The following is a 16976-nucleotide window of genomic DNA, read 5'->3' as shown; positions in this document are numbered from 1 at the left end:
CTGAAGAAATTCTTTCAAATGTGGCACAATTGTTCACTCTTAGTGAATAGATTTTGGTGGTCACATTTTCTCTCTTTAGTTTTAGTTTGGAGAAAAGTCGGAGGTTGAACTGATTTCTGATCCTTTGATTCCCTTTGTGTTTTGTGTTTGAGCCATCACGTCTCAGTGGTAGCTCATCAGTGAGCATCTTGGTTGTCCGAAAATAACTTTTACCAATGAGGATATTTCACAACACTTTTTTTTTTTTTATTGTTTCATTGATGTGGATGGCAGATTACAGCTGATTTCATTATTGCAGTACATAGTATGGTATGCTACATTAAAATAAACCCTGCCAGTATTTATACAACGAAATATCTGCAATCATGGTATAAAGTTTGTACAAAATTATAAGAAATTTCGAAAAAATAAAGAAGGACTTATTTACATTAAAAATAAAAGGAATCCAAAGATGCCCATCATGGTACAATCCATGATGATGTTTTGCTACTAGAGGACAAGTAACTAACATTCGTGCTTTATAACCTTCTGAGGAACTGCAAGTGTTATGTTGTACCATTTTGAGTCATACACCTCATTGTCTTAACTTTCGTTGACTGTGACTGAAACACATACACACACACACACACACAGACACAGACACACACACACACACACACACACACACACACACACACACACACACACACACGCACACACTGAAGAGATCAGTCGGAGAACGTGCTCAGTTGCAACACTGCTTCTTATGCATCACTTGTGCCTCTGCAGTTTCATGTTGGCTGCTTGCAGGCGTCTTCAGCGTCTCATTGTTCCTCGCATGTCCTCGTAGACTTCATTGGTGGCGACGCGTCGTGGTTTCACTGTGGTACGGAAGACCTTCATCTGTCAGCAAAAGATATTGTCAACATTTCAGATGTGAGGCTCTTGTACAAAAGGTATTAAGGTTGTTATTCAGTACAGTATATTTTTGCAACTTCTCTGTACTGATGCTTCAGTTTTTGTTTTCCTCAGGGTCATAGTTTAAATTTGTCAAATAAATTGTATAGAAACATTTGAAGTAACATTTTCCATTTTTAAACATTTTCTGGTCAGCGTGTTTTAAAACTTGATAGATGCATTCAAATGTAAACTGCCACAGTCTAACACAACGGTCCTTGTCTTTGAAGGTTACGAGTGTTTGCTGAATTGGTTTTAGAGGACTCTTGGTTCAAAGGTATGTATGATCATTTCTGCAGTTTGTTGTACTGTTGAACAGTCGTAAATTACACTGAAATGTGTTTCTATTACTTTATCCACTCTCTTTATATCACTGAAGGCAGGCCAAATAATAGAAACACCACTCTGTATAATACAACACCACAAACAAAATCATCCAAAATCATCATACATACGGTTTTTTAAATATATTTTCATTATTCTGATTCATCCCCTCCTCTGAACTATTACCAGTGCCTTTTACTTGTAGGGTAAATGAATAGGATGAAAGTGAGACTGGCAATAAACAACAGCTCAGTGTTCATCAGATGAGAACTGTTGAGCATAACAGCAAAATGGAAACAGCCCCCGAGATTCCAGCACGGTTTGTGAGTCAAAGAAAAACACAATCAAATCAAGAACCCCACAGACACATACCTACAAACACACAAAAACAGACCGCAGGTACCTTGTGGATGATCCATATGAGGAAGATTATGATGATGCCAAGCAGCACAGCAGCAGAGCTCACAACAGACACCAGGACTAGATTCTGATATGATGAGTCACACCCATTCACAGTATTTGTGTTTGCATGTCTGTTGTCTGGAAATTAAATTCATACATCATTAAATAGTTTTTCCAGTTAAGGTGTGATTGACTGTCATTGTCTGTGGCATTAAAACATTGATTTTCCGATTTCAGTTATACAATAAGGCATGCAGAATTTATAGACTCTCCAATTATAACAAAGCAGAAATATTCAGATTCCGTAACAGTTTTCTGTTTCTGTGTGTGAAACGGCATAATTTACTCTGAATAAACAGTCTGCTGATGCTTGCATTATTTACCACCTTTGAATTACATCAGTGCACTGCTGGACTTTATTCTAATGCACACATTGCACTCTTACAGTTGTGTATGAATGTGTGTTTAGAAATAACATTTTGTGCAGTGGAATAATAAAGTTCAGTGGGTTTTTCGTGTGAATAAACTGATGAGGCTCACCTGTCACCACCAGGAGCATGGACCCTTTGCCGTTGATGACTTTCTGTTCATGTGCCATCTCGTCATACATCGAGTACCCACACCAGTACGGTCCTGTGTCAGTCAGGCTCAGGTTTTTTATGAAAATATCCATGTTGGGGAACACTCCATTTGATTCAAGCCTGCCGGTGAATTTTTGGGCAACGATGTCTTTTACTGATATTTTGTTTCTGAAAAAAACGTCAAACTCCTTATTGAGACCCATCTGCAAACACAGGGACTCTTGTTCCCTATCAGTTCTGCATTGGATAGTGAAGGCTTCTCCAACATTTCTCCATACCAGTCCTTTGACCTCTACAGAAGAAAAAAAAAAGTTAGTTTTATTTCTCTTTACATTTGATTCATTTTTATGAACCCCTTCTCCCTCATATTATTTACTATAGAACACATGTATTTCAGTCTTACCTGTGTCAGTCAGGGCGCTGCAGTAGAGACAAAGGATGGTTATGATTTTCAGCCAGACAGCAGACATACCGACAGTGACTGTCAGTCAAGGTACACTTGAAATGTGACTCCACAGTAGGAAATGTGTGTAGGTTTTTACCCACACTAGAGTAACAAAGGATAACAAAAAAAAAAACACGTGACCTCCAGATGACGACGTACATAGGTTATAGACAAAGATCAGACGAGTGCAAATGTCATCTCAGTAAAAGGTGAAAGGCAGCTGTTTACAGCAGCAGTGCCATGTAGTGGCTGAAGAACAAACATGCTTGAAAAATGTAAGATCTAATGTTATGGTTAAAAAAAAAAGAAAAAAAAAAAAAAAAAAGATTTGATTTATTGTGTCACGATAATCAAACTCTTTAGACAGATTATGAAGTAATAAATATTTAAAATTGATGTTTTAAAGATGGATGATCTAATTAGATATATATATAAGACAGTAATAGAGAGATTACCAGCTGATGGCATGTTTCAGATTTGGAAAGAAACTACCAGATCAATACATCTCCAGCTAAACATACAGACACAGACAAATAGGAGCACAGTCATCTATCACTTTAGATTTGACAAAGCTTTATGAACTTTCACCTTAAAGACCCGTTTTTGATTCTTAGACAAAAATCTGTGTTACCTGGGCTACTTAGGGCTGCAGAGGAGAAATGGAGGAAGATTTTCATCTTTAACCAGACCGCAGACATGCTGACACTAATGGTAATATCTCATTCGTCATCAAAAAGTACTTTCAGTTTTACAGCTTTTCACAATAACATGTGACGTTGTCGAAACCACACAGAGGCTAGTTACAGTAAAGCTTTTGAAGCTTTAATCATAATTATTGACTGCAACAGTGAAATGAAACACATAAAAAAAAAACCAGCTTTTTTGGTCACACGACTTTTACTACAAGTCAAAATAAATAATCAACTGTTTGATCATCAAACCTGTTTAAAGCCTTGAGTAATAGTTTGTTTAGAGAGCCTGTGCCACACAGTCACAGTGCACAACTCAAAACTAGGTCAATAGTTTCGTGTTAGGTTGGTTTGGAGGGCTTCTGTTTTGCAGCATTTACATTGCCCTCTAGTGGTATGAGTGCGTATGTGTCTAATTGTACAGCAACTAATAAGAACAGAATACATATAGATATTTTCAGTTCAGTTCACTCAGGTGATCTGTTGAGGCAGGAAGACAAAGAAAAAGTGAGCTTCACCTACGAACTGCAAGCCAACCAACAAACAAAACTTAAAGTGCAGGCACAAGTCGTCCACAATTTTTTTTTTTTTAAATTTCCCCTCGGGGATTAATAAAGTAACTACCTAACCTAACCTAACAAGGAAAAATAAGGAGAAACAAAAGACGCTGCAAAGGTATGAACTTACGGATATTATCTCAGATGAGGGCCGAAAACAATACACAGACTGCTGACAGAGACACAGCTGAGCACAAGAACTTGCGGGAAAGAACTGAAAGACAGGAAGAAAAAACAAACGGATACAAGTAATCACGAGTGATTTCAAAGTAAAACAGGAACCCCAACAAACAAAACAAAAAAACCTGTGCAACATCTTGAAGTAACAATGTCCTGCTCACGCTGTCACACTTTTTTTAAATTTTTTTTTTTTTTTTTAAATAAAAATCACATGTTGTTCAGTTGAATTCCAAAATAACTAATAGCAAAATATTTTTTTTTTCAAATTAAATTATTTTTTTTTAAATATGATTAAAGGACAAAGACAAACTATTATTTGTAAGAAACAAGATCCTGCCATTAAATCCTCTACAAAAGCCAAACTATGCATTTACTCATGTAGAGCATGAAGTGACTATGACCAGAATTTAATCTAGCCGATATCAAAGAAAAATTATCCAGCCATATTGTCTGACAGGTGGGGAATCACAATCCCGCATCCATATAATAAGATGATGAAAGTAGTTTTCAGCTGAAATGACCTCAATGACATTAAGTTGTCACTGTACGGAGATCATTGTGAACTCAGCAAATCAATTAATCAATAACTACAATACAGGCATTCACAGTTTAAAAACACACACCCACCCACACCCACACCCACGCACACCCACACGCACACGCACACGCACACACACACACACACACACACACTGTTCTGTCGGCCTCCCTCTGGGACAGGATAAAAAAAAAAAACCCTGCCTGTCCATCCCATCACCCTTTCATCCATCAATTCCCTTCCTGCAGTCTCATCCAGTTAAGGAGGCACAATGTGAGCCAGAGCAGACACTGCCAGCAGGGCTTTTTATGCTCCCTTTGTCGCTATAGAAACAGCCCTGTCCATTTGCTAATCAGTGCTTCCTGTTTTGGGCTCCTGATGGGTGGGAGGACTCACATTTTGAAGTCTGTAAAATAATCAGGACGATTTGTCTGTGGTCACAGAGGTCACAAAGGCGAGACAAATACATATGATTTTGGGATAAACCTTCAATTCTCCTTTAGGCTGCTTCTAGTTGCTGAGTCAGTGCTGCATGACTGAATGGGGGCTATTGATTGTCTGATTGACAGTCAGAGATCACTCACCTCATTTCCCCTGTTTGCTTCCACACTCTCATATCCTCTTCCTCCTCAGAGACCCCCTGAGACGCAGATGGCCTCATCCGGAGTGCACGTGATTTAATGGGCCTGTCAATACGCTGACGTTGCAAATGAGCAAGGATGCGTCAGCATTCATCGCAGACATCAGTTAAATAACTTGACATATGGCTGTGGGGGAGGGAAATGCTAATCTCCCGTCTTTTGAGAAAGATTAGTCGGATGATCAAGAGGGATCGACGAGAGAGTCTGTATCCCAAGCAGTTTTACTGATTAGCTGTTCAGCGGGACAAAAGAGCAAACTGCAGCGCTGTGTTTTGTTGGTGACAGTCAAATAATGCAACTGCACGCCAAGCAATTTGAACTAAAAATGGACACTGATTCTCACTGTTCACTTGTTTCTCATATGTTTGCATATTTTCAAAGAACATATGCAGTGGCGGAAGAAGCATTAACAAGTTTTACTTAAGTAGAAGTAACAAATCACACTTAATAGTCAGTACAGTGTACTGGCAGTTGTACACATTATTATATACTTAATGTACTTGAAGTATAAAAGTACTCACTAAGCACTGAAAGTAAGCTCTATCACTGACATTATTCTATTCTCATTATTATTCATATATTATCACGTATGGAGCTTTTTCATATTGTAGCTGGCTGCAGTATGACTAAATCATATAACCATGCTTTATCTGCAAAAGTAATAAGTAACTACAGCTGTGGGGTAAAAGTATAAAAAGCTAAATGTTAAAATATTTAAATAAAATATACCTCAAAGTTGTAATTAAGTACAGTGCTGGAGTAAAGGTATGTAGGTACATCTCACTACCGGACACAAGCGCATGAGGAAAGCACCAGAGATCCAGGTTGACTCAGTGTCTTATTAGACTGTCATAAAAAGCACAGGACTTCCCCTGTGGGTCCAGCACTTACAGAAGACAAGCCTTCATTGAGTGCACTCCAGCATCCTGGCATTTCTCCAGGGCAGGAAGTTCTTTTCCTGATCTCGAGTGACCTATGCATGCCTTTCACGGCAGATGAGGGCTGAGATACACCGCTGTGCCACAGCACTCTCTGCAAGCTGCTCATGATTTGGCTCTGAAGGAGCTGGAGTTGAAATAGTTCACCATAAGTGCAGCAAGAATCTGTTGAAAATTGGAAACCTTTCATTAATCCGTGACATCATTAGATAAAGTAATCTCTATTTTGGTGGGTTATACATTTACCAAAATGGTAGCAGAAAATCAAACTACCTACAGTATAGACACAATTGCTACCACTAGAGTATTTGTGTGGTGTTAAATTCAGGGAATAACTCAGCGGACCTAAAACTGGATAAGTCTGATGTGTCTAAGAAGTCTCAAGCCAGCAGGTGCTTATAAATAAGTACTACTTGTACATCCCCTTTGTGTATTCCTAATGATCCTTAAGAAGGCAAAGTGCTCAGATTAAGACCAAATAAAGTCATCTTTGTGCGCCTGCAGTGCTTTTAAAAAGGCAACGTTTTATAAGAAACATTACATCTTGTGTGAATCACTTGTCACCTTTTGGTTTAAAAATCCCAACCCTGGAGTCTGAACGAAATGCAACGCCTATCCTAAATCAGAAACGGTGTAAGGAGAGCCAAATATCTAGCGTATGATGTCAAAAGAAAAATGCAGTACAGTTTCTCTTTTGACATAATTGGCAGCAGCTATCACGGTTACTTTGACCGGGAAGACTTCCAGTCACAGAGCCTGTCTCGGCTCCCAACAGCTTCGGGCTCCATTTCTCTGAACATAAATAATACTGAACTTTTTACTTTGAGACATGAATGCGCATGGAAACTGAAAATGAGAATTAATAGCACCATTTCTTTTTTGCGCTGTCTCTTTAGCTACAATATTTAATCAATATAACGTCTGGACCGTACTCATTTCAGTTGTTACTCTTACAAGAGAAAGAAAACAAAAATCTTCCACAACAAATTCATATGAATTTTTATTGTATTTAGAAATCCACGCATCAAATCTTTTTAATTATTTTTTTCCTTTACCATTTACAACAGGGCAGAATGAGGGACAAGCTAAACATCATGCCTTTCCCAGCAGGCGCAGAGCACTACAGGATGGGCTGAAATGGAAAAAGAGGGGGCGGAGGGGGGGAGGGGAGGGGGGCAGGGGTGGGGGGTGTGGAGAGATACATAAAGTGCTTTTGTCAACAGTTTTCTTCTTTTAATAGAAAAAAGGATCAAAACAAAAGGTTTGAGGGTGGAGGGAGAGGACACGAGGGTCCATGGACGTGACAGCATGAGTGCATGTGAAGCAGGTGAGGAAAGGGGAGCAGAGGTGAGATGTTGATGAGGAGGAAGAGAGTGGGGAGGGGGGGGCATTTATCTTCCAAAAAAAAAAAAAAAAAAAAGTAAAAAGAGAGAGAAAAAAAAAGAGCGTTCGAATGAAAAAAAAAAAAAAAAAAAAAAAGTAGTGGTCTCAACCCAGGATGAGGCTGGACTTGCCACCGGGAGGGTTTCTTCGGCCACCCGAGGCACTATTGGCGCCTCCCGACGGGGCAGAAGGTTCTGGCATCTCCTTCTGCTGCTCTTGGTTCTCTTGCTCCACCTCCACGTTGTCAGGACACTCTACACACGCAACAGAGAGACAACGCGTCACTCCTTAAGAGTGCAACACGGGCTGACATTTGACTGAATGCAATCAGAGACTGCTTCTGAAGTACAGCAGATGTGATTAAGACCAAACAGCAGATACATTTAGACATTTCCACAGTTAAACACGATTGACATGGAAATAAAAAAAAAAGTATAAGCTCATTAAAGCAGCTGCCAACAGTACTGCCCTACATTAGCCGAGAGCATTAACTACAAAGCAACTGACGACATTGGGGGGTTAAGTTTTCAAATCACTGGCAAGACTATATATGACCTAAAAACTCCCCTCTGCCTTCGGAGAAACTACGAAGTACGAGGGCAGGGCAGCATCTGACAAAAAGTTTTCTTTTACGTTTCCACCTGCCATTCATTACCAATTATCTCCAGATGACTGTAATATAATAATTTACAATGCACTACGTTTGAATATGTTATTTGAAAGAAGTGTTTGACCAGAGTCAAAAACATGCCATGTCAGTCAGTGCTGCTCTGCTAAACTAAGCTGGCTACATTTAAGCTCTTTGGTTTTAAGCAACTGTTTAAATTCCTATGATTTTCCTTCTTTGCCGTTTATGTTGGACAACAAACTGAATCCCGGAGACGTTTCATGTCAAAGTTGGCATTATTTCGATTACCGAAAACAACTAGGGCTGAAAAGTCAGTAGGTTTAGCTCTAGCCAAGGCTGGCTAGTCGAGGTTAACCATTTGGTTTTGACTGTTTGGTTCCCAGCTGCATTTTGCAGTGACGGAAAATTAAACGGTGAATAATTTCTATATGTTGACCTCTTTAGTCGTGTGCAATGTTCTGAAATTAATAAGGCCCAAATCAGTAACCGTAAAGGACAGAGCCACAGCCCGGCACTGGGAGTGCTCCAGTGCAAAGGGTTAAAACAAATGTAATCAGGTCCGGTCTTAACTAAATTCTGACTGATGATTTAGATTTGGGCCGTGTGGGCTGGAACCGAGTAGTTGAGGTTCGCCAGCTCTGTAATAAAATCACAGTGCTAAAGCGCTGAGCTCTCGTTGTCCATTAGTGCCCGAATTGCTGTCGCATCTGCACACTGAAGGGGACTTTTTAACCTAAATGTTACAAATAAGGGCAACACTTTAGTTTTTCACCAAATTTAATTTTTTTTTTTTTTTTTCTTTTTTAAGGCAGAATGGACACTCAAATTCCCAAATGTTCTCCGTTTGACACCAGAAGGAGAGATGGGCGCTGCTGGAACAACCGCATCAGTCACAGGTCTGCAGTTAGCTGGGTGAGGGTGGATCGAGGACCTCGCATATCTCATCTCTCCGTGCCCGCAGCAAGACAACACGCTCCCGCCCGCCCCTGACTGACCTGCTCTGCGTGCGATGTCCGTTCCCAGCGCGCACGGAGAAATGATTCCTTGCAGTTTGTTAATAAACGGGTTTAAGTGGCGAAGGCATTTGTGACAACGCAAACACTGGCATACGTACGCAGATCACTTCAAAGTGCACACGCCCATTTCAAACACGTTCAAAGGCTGCGCAGAACGTGAGCTTTAATTTCAATACTTTCATTGAGCTCGACGGTCTCACCCCCCCCCCCTTCCCCCACACCATTATCTGAGGAGCCAGCCACTCTGTTCCCAACATGCACCTGGAAGTTAATAAAAAAAAGCTTTTCATACTAAGTGAAGCCTGCCATCAAAAGAGCCGCTGCCTGACTACAGACCATGACGCCATCTTTACAGGGGAAAAAACACATCAAAGACATCATGTGATGTTGACTTAGGGAGAACATGTGTACTGTATCTCGGACAACGCTAAGCTATGCCAGTGGCGTACAAATACACCACGAGCTGACTCTTTTTTTTTTTTTTTTATTTATTTTTTCAGAGGCAGGGAAAGTGGAATGACCTCATATGTTAAAGTGTACCATGGAGCTTTTCAGTGAGTAATCTAAATCATGCACTGCTGTTTAGACACAGTCAGAGTGTGACAGAAACTCGAAGGCCTTTTTATAAACAAGAATTCATGATACTCACCATCATTCGCTTGGTCTTCGCAATTCTCACCCTACAATGAAAACACGAGACAATATATTAGACCGCTCACTGAACCAGATCCTCTGCTTGACTTTTCTTGGTGTTAGAAAAAGTGTCGCTAGAAGAGAATATAATACACGTAAAACCATAAAGAACACCATCCAGAACGGAAGTGCTTATAAAGATATTTCTGTGACTTCTAATTCTGTTTTCTAACCCTCAAGATATTGCATTTTTCTGGTATCTAAGCAGCGTCTCCGTCTATTGAGTAAACCCTTGAGGTCTCTCGTGACTGCAGCTATTTCACTGTCTATATTGAAACCGTTCAGTTATGAAATTCTCTCCGTCTCGGACAGCGGGGACCGACTCATTCGCAGAATAAAAACCAAAACCGCCACAAAGATTACAAATGTCAGCGGAGGATATCTATGAAACAACATCCTGGGTCAGTTTCAAATACACGGATCACGTCATCCACTGAATTTTCAACTGAACTGTTTAGAATTATACTTTAATCTACGACTGCGAGCTGTTCAGCCTCAAACTAGAGTCTGTTTTGGAAACAGCGCGTGTCACAGCAGATGACCGGTACCTCTCGTCTCTGGTTCCAGACCATGGCGGCCCCAGAGTTGTGGATGGTGGTCAGTTCCGGCTGAGGGTTCTTGGGGAAGAGAAGAGGCTGCTGGCACCGCCTCAGTGGGGCCGAGGGCTCCCCGCACAGGGTTCCTGCAGGTGCCCCGGCTGGGGCGGAGACAGACAGAGAAAAATGTATTTAATACCATTTTTTTTTTAAAAAGCTAGATAGGAAACACAAATGACAAAAAAAAAAAAAGAAAAAAAAAGAGTAAGGCTTTAAAGCAGCAGAGTCATACCATATGGACACCAATCCAATTAGTCACGCAGCCACCCCAGGCCCTAATGTTTCTGACCCGTGAGGCAACCATGCCCACCGCAAGAGTCATCTTCTCGGATCTTTTTTTCTTTCTTTTTTTTGTTTTTTAACATCAGCTTTATGAGGGAGTCTGACTGAAATAACACCAGATGAAATCACTGGGAAACAACAGGAAACATCACCAAATCCGCTTGGGCGTCTGCAACAGACCCAGAAATGTAGTGGAACACTTCCAGGCAGACAACCAGCATGCCAAAACTCACAAAACCCTGTAGCGCCTGCATTCTCCTTTAGCAGAAAGAGCATTAAAAACCCCGTGTTGGCCAACCGTGGGGAGGCAGGCTGTGCTAACCGAAGCCACATAAGGTAGCAGCTATAGCCCAGAGGACCAGGGAGGGGACAGGCCGTCTTTGTAATGAGGGGAACGTCTGCCGGGGAAGCAGAGGAGTGGCCATTGTTGTTAATGAAGTGAAGTGAATCAGCACTGTTGAGAGTCTCTATCACTCAACAAGAGCTCCTTCAGCACTGGCGCCACATTGCCGAGTCTGATCAATCCACTGCACAGTGAACAACAAATATGAAATGGACAAGGATTAAAGCAGATTGATGGACTGGACACGGATGCATTATGTTGTAAGCGGCACTAAAACTTAATAACCTTAACATTAAAGGTCTCCTGAGGCCAGGGCGGACATGTATGATAACGCTGTCCTCACTGGTCAACAAGCTTTGAGGGTAATTGAACAAACTCTGGCATCTGAAAACCCTAAAATCCTGACCAACAACGTGCCAAAGAATCAACTGAACAACAACATGCGTATCAGCCTGATGATGATTTAGCCTCTGGAGGCAACGACCAATATTTCGGGGATTCTGGTGTAGCCAGCAGATATATGGGTAAAGACAAGTCTTCTGTGCTCCAGTGGTTTGGTTCACAAGTGACCCGTTTACACCGAGTTTAAAGCAGTTATTAAGCACCGCAAAAAGCGAATAAATAGCTACATTGTCATCAGATGATAACCGACAGGTTTGATTGATGATTCCTTCCTCTTTTGCCTTTTCATTCATTGTAGAGACACAAGCAACATGGGGAGAAGGAAGGACATTTTTTTTTTTTTTTTTTTTAAAACAAAGCAGCTATTGGAATTAAGAGGGACTACTATCCAAGATATACTTTTTCAACTCCAAATTCAAAAACGCCTAGATATTTGCCCTAACTCCTAATTGCAGCCATGAGGATAGTTTCAAGTTTATTAACTTAAAACTATTAAAAAATAAAAGTTTCATTTTCTGAAGTCACCACCAACTTTTGTTTCGCCGTGTCGCATTTGAGCAGTTAACCCCCGCCCCGGTTGCTGCGACTCTTAATTTAGGGAAAAGATCATAACGTAAAACTGCGTTCCAAGGCTTTATAAACATCCACAAACTTACTAGAGACGGTGTCACTGTGACTTATCTTGTACCAAAGGCTGAAGCGCTCACGCTCAGCGAGACACAACGGAGGGAAACATTATTCACGATGGCCGAGATGCGTCTGGAGTGCATAAAAGGTATACGCCAGTGTTTAAACAGGAATCTACAGTGTGCGCATGCCAAAGAAAACAAACCTGTTCTTCTGCAGCGGAAGTTCATACACAGGCCACACAGATCGCACCGTGCTTATAAAGCACTATATTGTAATAAACGTTGGTTACTCAAGCAGGAATGAATACCCTAACCCGGTAGCATGCTTTACACTAGGACAACAATGAGACACCCCCTCCGCCCCCTCCCTCACCCCCGAACTTGACCTAGACCCGAGTGAAACAATGCCAGCAGGAAAAGGCTTTGTTGTAAGCAGCTGCTGGCTGTAGTGGTCAGAGGCTGGACTAATGATTTTAGGACAGATTCTTCATTGTCCACACACCCAGAAAATCAGATACAGCATGTAAACAGTTTTCTACAAAGTGGTCAGCGTGAAGAGCACGTGATCTCTGGCTTGCGAGTCTCTTCACGGCCCTGAGCTACAAAATGAAATCCATCTGCGGCGGGGCTTGAATTGTCCTCTTTATGGGCTTCATCAAATGTCTGAGCTTTAACCAAACACGGACTGTCTGGGCAAAAAAATAAAATCCATTCTAAATTACATCTACGTACTAAAGAGTTAAAATTGCTTGGATAAAACTTGACCTGGATTTTCACAGACCTACTGTCAGTCAGTAATGTCAGGCTGCATTAATTTTTCATTTAAGCCTCTGTGGCTGTATGTCTGCAGTGACCTTCAAAGCTCAGAAACATTTTACAGGTCTCATATCGCCCGATGCATTTGTCAGCCTCTCCCCGTGTGCTCAAAAAAAACCAAAAAAAACATTTCCATCGTGTTTATGCAGAGTTGTGCATTTCACTAATTGATACATTTTCAACTGACTTCCCTCTTTCCATTGAGGAGTGATCCTCAACCACATGTAACAAAGCCTAGCTTCAAATTACCCTTATCCCAGTACTCCAGGGCTTTATGGCTATTACACTTGTGGGATGTTCTTTCTGACAACCTAAATGGAAAACTCTAAATAACACTCCCGTTTGTATCTTTTCCATTTTCGAGTTGGTGCAAGTTTGCTTGCTTAAGGCTTCTGGTAGTTCGGTCTACTTTTGAAAGACTGTGACCGTGTACTTTCCTTTATACGTGCTCATCGCTGCTGCAAAACTCAAGCTGCAGTTAATGTTGCCTTGTAAATCTAAACCTGGAAACTTTGATTGTTTGGCTCCGAAACTGTCACGTGGAAAATAAACTAAGGCGGGTTAGAGTGATATCAGATTGATTTACTGGGTGGATTGTTCCTCCGATGAGCATGAGGGTCATCAGGCTCTGCAAAGATGCTGGAGGCCATCTTGTTCTTGCGCTGGGGAGTTGAGTTTTCATCTGTGCCGAAGGAGAAGCTGGTTTCCCCGCCGGGTGGACGTAGTACCCTGAAGAGCAACAAATGAAATGAAAGATTTTAACGTCAGTTGATTGACACCCTTCCCACGGAGCTCCCTTCCCCCTCTCTTTAGGACAGACCTTCGCGTCACACACCACTGATCAGCTGTACAGTGAAGAAGAAGAAAAAAAAAAAAAAAGAAAAAAAAAAAAAACAATAGTCAAATAAAACATGAGGATGCCTCAAGCTACTTGCAGCCTTCTCCCTACCCCACCCAAAACCTAACCCTTTCATACACATGCCATACACACACACACATATACATATATATATATATATATATATATATATATAAACCCACAAGATACAAGCAAGGTCTTCACTCTCTAAGCCCCGGCTGTCAGCCTGTCAGACAGTCACAATCTCTGCCCTGCAGCTGACTCCATTTGCATATAATCACAGAGTTAGCTGGCTAGCTGCTGCAGCCTCTCCTCAGCACAGATTCCTTTGCAGTGACACACGAGGGGCTGGTGTCCGTTTCTGGTCGCGTTATTATGCCATTGTTAAACGAATGAATCCAATTTGATCCACCTTTTTGGGTCGAGTTTAGACAATAGCGGCGTAAGGTCTGAGGTCCAGAGTTAATGTGGGTCACCTAATATTCAGACTGTTCCAGAACAATATAGGGAGCCAGCATGCAGACATGCGAAGTGTGATAAACAAAGCCCACTCTCCACCGACATTCCTCCAACCACGAGCTGAACAAAAGGAACACGCTCGTGTGAAGGGGACACCCTTTTTCTGTTGCCGTGCTGAAGGACAGTTGGGGTCGACGACGACGACAGCCACCGATGTGCTTTGCAAAGCCCCCCCCCCCCCCCCCCCCCCGCTGGACCCCTCCCTCTTTTTTTTTTCCAGCAAACTCTCCCCTCAGAGGCCCTGAAGCCACCAGCTGACACACTGAGCAGCTGTCCAAGGGCCAGGCGGGCAGATGGGAGTCCAAAAAACAAAAACTCTGCTCTTGAAGCACGACTACAAAGAAAGCAGCTCGAGGAGAGAAATCTACACAGCGCTGACCGTTGCGGCGTGAATTTTCTCAAATCAATTCCTGTGCGCAAATCTTTGTCCGTTCCAACTTGGCTGTGACAGTAATGCCTAAACCAGACCTCACCTCCCGGCCAGAGCGGATGAGCTCATGCTTTCCACATGGATTGCGACGAGGAAAATCTATAAGCTGGCTGGTGGCAGACCCCACCCTAGAATGCAACTATAAAATAACACCATTGAGATGGTATTAATGTTTTTGGAAGCCGCGAGGGCACTTTCAGGAAGGCGAAAGCTGCTAGGGGAGGATACAGCTGGGCTCCAAAGCCAAAGATGGCACGTCTGATAAGGCAAAGAAGCAGGCCTTTGATGGCCTACTAAGATTTTAGCCTAATTCTGCCCAAGTTGCCGCCTGTACGGATCTCTTCGGGCGGCCGGCCAGCCGCAGAAATAACCAGCGGCTCATAAACGGGGCTTTAAGAAGCAAAGGCAAAGAGCTAAGGAAAGATTTATAGGCTTAGCGAGCTCAAAGCCCCCACCCAAGGCCCCCCTCCCCAAACACCCCCCCCCACCCCCCCACCCACCGCATCACCCGAAACACAGCATGCGACTTTTAAAACGCTTGATGACTGACCGACATTTGACATGCTTACTCATCAATGACTAAATAGCACCGGTCTCACTCAAAATCTGGGTTGTACGAGCCGAAATCACGCCTCGTTACTGTGGCAGCCATAATATATATATATATATATATATATATATATATAAAAAAGAAAAAGGTTTGCACCCTTTTTCACTGCAAATGGTGGGGGTGGGGAGGGAGTGGATGGATCCAGACGATACGCATCGCTTACAGGAAAGGGGATGACTGCATGCTTGGAGGATGAGTCTTTGAGGTAATTTTCTTCACGGAGTAATGATTCGTCAAGACATCGTGGATAAACAACAGCGCAAATACCCCAGATTAAAACGAGTTTCGTTCAACTTCCACGACGGAAGAGTGAACCAAATGTTTAAGATAATGACATACGCAGACCCCCGAGTCTTAGTCTGGGATCCTTTCCTGTAATCAAGACACATTATTTGGACTGAGAGGCTCCCAAGTGGTCCACGAGTTAAAATACATGTTAGAAAAACGGCTCGGTTAAATAGGAGGAACATTTGCGAGCAAATCCAAAAGGAGCAGCACGGTCTTACAAAGACCACAGCAGTAAAGGAGCTGTGACTTTAAACTACAAAAAAAAAAAAAAGAAAAAAAAAAAAAAAAAAGGGAAAAAAAAGAAAAAAGTTTATTTTGTTAGGCGACAACAGCCAGAAGAGAGCTGACGTCGGGTAGCTTTGTTCACTTCCCCTTAAAAAAAAAAAATAAAAAAAAAAATAATAATGAGGAAAAGGATCCCGTGGGACATTTGGGTTTCTCTCTTTCCTTTCTAACTCGCATGGCTCGGAGCCCAGACAGCGAACCGAACTAACTTAAGAGTATCTGAAGGGTATGCTGCATCAGACACCCAATAAGATTAACTCAATTAGTAAGACTGTGACAGTTTAGCTAAATCCAGAAAAAAAAAAAAAAAAAAAAATCCCTCGCCAGCCACCACCAGCGAGCTAACGATAGGTAGCAGCCTGCGTTACACCAGAAAACACACAAGAGGCGTCTGCTGGCCGAGAGGCTCGCCCGCATCCATTTCTTTTGTTCCGCCATGAAAGATTTTAGGCTTTTTTTTTTTATTTTTTTTTTTTTTTTACCTAGAACTGCTTTTCGATCCGGGGTCCATTCCTTTGTAGGTGGTTGTCGTGGTCATCTTTCAGGAGTATTTCACCGTCTCGGCAGCAACAAATCGGCAATTTATAAAAGTAAGAAAAAAAAAAAATCCAAGAAATCCTCCTTCCTTGCCCGCAGGGATGCGACGGGATGCAGACTCCACCCGACACTGAAAAACATCGCGGAGAACAGATCCTCTGGTTCTGCGGTGCCAGCCCACGAGACCCAGCCCACCAGCGTTCGACCCGCTCTGATTGGACGGAACGCCGCAGAACTTCACGCTCATTGGACGGAACGCCGCAGAACTTCACGCTCATTGGACGGAACCTTCAGCGGTCGAATCTCCTGTTGGTGGCAGGTCTCGGATTCATGTCAGTGATCAGACAGCGGAGCCCACATCCCCGAGGGCTTATTTTTCTGTTGTCTTATCTATTAGCATTGATTATGACAGCCTGCAAACTGTTTTAA

General features: G+C 42.2%; 2 protein-coding genes across 4 annotated transcripts; both read right to left on the bottom strand.

Annotated features, from left to right (window-relative positions):
• Nucleotides 1–206: 206 nt before the first annotated feature.
• LOC138198071 (uncharacterized) lies at nt 207–4146 on the bottom strand. 3 transcript variants are annotated; one of them, XM_069149209.1, is made up of 5 exons: nt 4065–4146; nt 2647–2790; nt 2203–2535; nt 1664–1800; nt 207–882 (listed from the first exon to the last, which is right to left on the bottom strand). In XM_069149209.1, exons 2-5 carry the CDS (start codon nt 2711–2713, stop codon nt 796–798), a joined length of 624 nt encoding a protein of 207 aa, XP_069005310.1. In that variant the 5' UTR covers nt 2714–2790; nt 4065–4146; the 3' UTR covers nt 207–795. The 3 variants fall into 3 exon arrangements, with proteins under 3 accessions (XP_069005310.1, XP_069005312.1, XP_069005311.1); XM_069149211.1 differs by lacking the exon at nt 1664–1800; XM_069149210.1 differs by lacking the exon at nt 4065–4146 and having other exon boundaries at nt 2647–2957.
• Nucleotides 4147–7218: 3072 nt separating this feature from the next.
• Nucleotides 7219–16702, bottom strand: LOC138198069 (jupiter microtubule associated homolog 1-like). Its single transcript, XM_069149207.1, has 5 exons — nt 16493–16702; nt 13606–13748; nt 10500–10648; nt 9908–9938; nt 7219–7868 (listed from the first exon to the last, which is right to left on the bottom strand). Exons 1-5 carry the CDS (start codon nt 16546–16548, stop codon nt 7720–7722), a joined length of 528 nt encoding a protein of 175 aa, XP_069005308.1. The 5' UTR covers nt 16549–16702; the 3' UTR covers nt 7219–7719.
• Between the last annotated feature and the right edge of the window lie 274 nt (nt 16703–16976).

The sequence above is a fragment of the Embiotoca jacksoni genome, unplaced genomic scaffold (genome assembly GCF_022577435.1).
Source record: "Embiotoca jacksoni isolate LCO1_2020_lvr unplaced genomic scaffold, fEmbJac1.0.p SCAF_15, whole genome shotgun sequence".
In the NCBI taxonomy this organism is placed as follows: domain Eukaryota; kingdom Metazoa; phylum Chordata; class Actinopteri; family Embiotocidae; genus Embiotoca; species Embiotoca jacksoni.
The sequence above is the reverse complement of the archived record's forward strand: the minus strand, read 5'-3'. Positions and strand labels throughout refer to the sequence as shown.

Bases quoted from the DNA above. Each gene is read 5' to 3' on its own strand.
- LOC138198069 (XM_069149207.1), bottom strand. From the start codon at position 16,548: ATGACCACGACAACCACCTACAAAGGAATGGACCCCGGATCGAAAAGC. The intron at 13,749-16,492 runs GTAAAAAAAAAA...GTTGCTCTTCAG, and splicing joins GGATCGAAAAGCAGTTCTAG to GGTACTACGTCCACCCGGCG. The intron at 10,649-13,605 runs GTAAATCAATCT...TCTCCGCCCCAG, and splicing joins TCGGAGGAACAATCCACCCA to CCGGGGCACCTGCAGGAACC.
- LOC138198071 (XM_069149209.1), bottom strand. From the start codon at position 2,713: ATGTCTGCTGTCTGGCTGAAAATCATAACCATCCTTTGTCTCTACTGC. The intron at 2,536-2,646 runs GTAAGACTGAAA...TTTCTTCTGTAG, and splicing joins CAGCGCCCTGACTGACACAG to AGGTCAAAGGACTGGTATGG. The intron at 1,801-2,202 runs GTGAGCCTCATC...TTTAATTTCCAG, and splicing joins CATGCTCCTGGTGGTGACAG to ACAACAGACATGCAAACACA.